We start from the raw sequence: 3085 nt of genomic DNA on the forward strand, positions 1-3085 counted from the left end.
TGGCCCAGGCTGCCCGCCCTGCCTGTACCCCCTGTCCAGCCACGGGGCAGTTCTGGGGGATGGCAGGGGGACATCCATGGGCTGGAACGGGCCCCCTCCAGCTCCCCACGCTGCTCAGAGTGGCATGCGCTCATAGCACAGAGGAAATAATTGAGTCGTATATCAGAATAGATAATAGATGGAAGGGTGGGTGGATAATTGGAAAAGACAAATGGCCGGGGCCCAACATCACAGCAACATTAATTTTATTTAAGGACAGCAAATTAGAGGGAGCACTTCGCTTCCTATCACCTAATTATTTTAGGTAATGGAAATGCTTAATGTACTGTGAATACAGTGCACTGCAGAATAAATAAATACAAGGACCCCACCCTTGGGGGGAGCCGGGGAGCCCAGGTGTGGGTTCAAGCCCCACCAAGCCCCTTCTCACCCGCCCTGTGAGGAGTCAACAGTGCCGGCGCCTTTCCGAGCACGGCTCTGAGGGGAGCCGGCCTTGTGATTGCTGGGCACGAGGTCGATGGGGGCTCCAGCTTCACCCTGAGCCGCACCAGCACCAGGGGAGAGGTGCTGCTTTCCATCTCTCCCCAAGGGCATCAGGAGCAGGCAGGGGTGGCCTGGCTGGCAGCTCATCGGCGAGAGTGGGTCCTTCCTACTGCCAGAGGAGCTGCGGTGCGGTACCGACCGGCTGCCCGCGCAGGTGCACACAGCCGGCGTACCTGCGTCCTCCTCGCGTTATTATTTTCTTCTTTCCCCGTCTCTGGGGCTAACTTTTGCAGACAAATTAGCTTTGATCTCCCAAAATGTCATTCTCCAATTAAGGGCAAAATCTAGTCAAGTTTTACGTCTGAATTCATTTTCCAAGCCCTCACTCCATTAGGGCAGCTGAATGAAAGGCTTTGAAATGTAATTGCTGACTTGAAATCCGATTAGAAATGGAAGCAGCAACGTCTAGAACCAGCCGTTGAGATGGAGCAGCTTCTGGCCACCCCATGCCTGCGTGGACATCCCTCCTCGCCCCAAGCACGGCTGCCTTTCCTGCCCCGGCGTGCTGGGGGGCTGCACAGAGACAGGGAGCCCTGGCTGTGTCTGCTGCCCCTGGGTCCCAGCGCAGGAGCTTGGGTTCCTGGCATCTCCGCACACTGTGGCTTGGGCAGCGGGTGGGGACATGGATGGGTGCTGCTGTTCCCTGCATGCTGTAACTCTCCCTCCCCTCTCGGCAGGTATTTGGGCGACGGGCGCTTCCACCTGGAGTCCATCATGATTGCCAACCCGGGGATACCTGCCTACAGGTACGGGCAAGCCCATGGGCACCCACTCTGGTCCCCAACAGCCCCACGGCGGGGAGTACCCCAGCTTCCAGCACACTGGGGACCAGTTGTCCCCCACTGTGCACCCCAGGAGTACCCCACACCCCACAGCTGAGCAGGCAGCTGCTTGCAGCGAGCACAGGCAGGTGAGGGGCTGCAGGGTGGGTGAAGAGGTGCGACGGGGAGATGAACACCAGCCATTTACTCCAGCTGAATATAAACATTTTGACAAGTACCTGTGAAAGCTCGTGGAGGTGCAGCCATTAAAGCCTGGCTGCTGCAGGCAGAGGCCATAAAGCGCAATGATGAGGCCGCTGAAAGCAGATGAAATATCAAGAGTGAAAGGCTGGGCCCATTTGGCGAAATCTGAATTTCTTAGTAGGTCGTTTGTTACTAACGGGAGGCGCACGTCAGGTTTATGGCGCTGGTGAAGCTGCCGAAACCCGAGTGGGATTTGATTAAAATTCTCCTCGTCAAACAAAGCAACAAATCAAAGATTTCTTCATAATTGATGAGCTAGGATGGGGAGGAGCTGAGCACGAAGCTGAGCATGGAGCCCAGGCTGTGCTGGGTATTGGGGGGCTGTGGTGGGACACTCGCCTTGTCCCTGTCCTTGTGCCCTCCCTGCACCCTAACAAGCCAGCTGGGCCCTGCATCAGCCAGGGTAGAGATGCTGTGGGAGGCAATTAGTGCTAATGAGGGACAGGCATCATTTGGGGCCAGCATGGAGGGGGGCAGGTGATGGGGTGTGTGTGAGCCTGGCTCTGCTTTGCAGGTACGATCCCTACAGCAAGGTCTTCTCCCAGGAGCACTACAGCCACGAGCGCATGTGCCATGCTCGGCAGGACGCCATCCACACCGCCACCAGCGCCCGCTGCTGGGGTCTCGTCTTGGGCACGTTGGGGCGTCAGGGCTCCCCTGGCATCCTGCAGGTACTGGCCCCCTCCCCATGGTCCCTGCCTGGGCACTGAGTGCTGGGCAGGGGGAAGGAGCGGTGAGTGATGGCACCATCAGCACAGCGGCCTCGCTACTGGGGCGAGGGTAGACCTGGCACCACTGGCAGCCCATCGGTTGCCACTGGCCAGGGTCTGTGTGCCTCCGAGCTGAGTGGGCAGGGCAATTAGCAGCAGATGAGGAAGGCCAGACAAGGGCTCATTAAACCTGCCCTCACTGAGGAGGGCTGGCCAGTCTTGGAGACACCCCAGCCCCGCACAGGCAGCTCAGCAATTAATTCCCTGGGTTTGTTTTAATTGGATGAACTTCTGATAAGGTTCACCGTCCCTGCTCAGCCACTGCACTGGTGCTTTCTGCACCCTGACCGGGCGAGGTGAGCAGAACCAGAGTGTCCAGTGCCATGGCAGTGGGATGCCCTGAGCATGGTGGCCCCGCTCACACCTGGAAATTTTTGGGGAGCCACAGGTGAGAATTGGGGCAGTGCAGGGACCAGCAGGCAGAGTAGGGCGGTGAGGTCCCAGCAGCCACTGTTCCGCAGTGGGCAGGACACAGGCATGGCCAGGGCTGGCTGGGCAGGGGGTGATTAGTGCCAGCTCCAGGGGACAAGGACATCCCTGGCCCCTGCTGGGGCCCTCTCCTCCTCCTGCAGCCTCTGGCTGCAGCCAAAAAAAAACGGCGCGCAGGCATCCAAGAGAAGCCAGCCGCTAACGAGAACAGATTGTTGTCATTGAGCAGTAATTACTTCATTAGGCTGAGGCACACGCTGGGGAGAGCCGGCCACGAGCTGGAGCCATGGCCACGGTCCCTGTCACTGTGCCTGGCCT

The 3085-nt window shown here is 58.6% G+C and overlaps 1 protein-coding gene across 1 annotated transcript in view; it reads left to right on the plus strand.

Moving 5' to 3' along the window:
• Nucleotides 1-3085, plus strand: part of DPH1 (diphthamide biosynthesis 1) — a gene marked incomplete at its 5' end in the record, with an annotated part of 6383 nt that overhangs the window by 3044 nt on the left and 254 nt on the right. The window contains 2 exons of the mRNA XM_009700861.1: nucleotides 1220-1289; nucleotides 2083-2239. Coding sequence (XP_009699163.1) covers nucleotides 1220-1289; nucleotides 2083-2239 — 227 coding nt within the window. The remainder of the gene's footprint in view (nucleotides 1-1219; nucleotides 1290-2082; nucleotides 2240-3085) is intronic.

Source organism: Cariama cristata, unplaced genomic scaffold, assembly GCF_000690535.1.
Source record: "Cariama cristata isolate BGI_N322 unplaced genomic scaffold, ASM69053v1 scaffold22435, whole genome shotgun sequence".
NCBI lineage: Eukaryota > Metazoa > Chordata > Aves > Cariamiformes > Cariamidae > Cariama > Cariama cristata.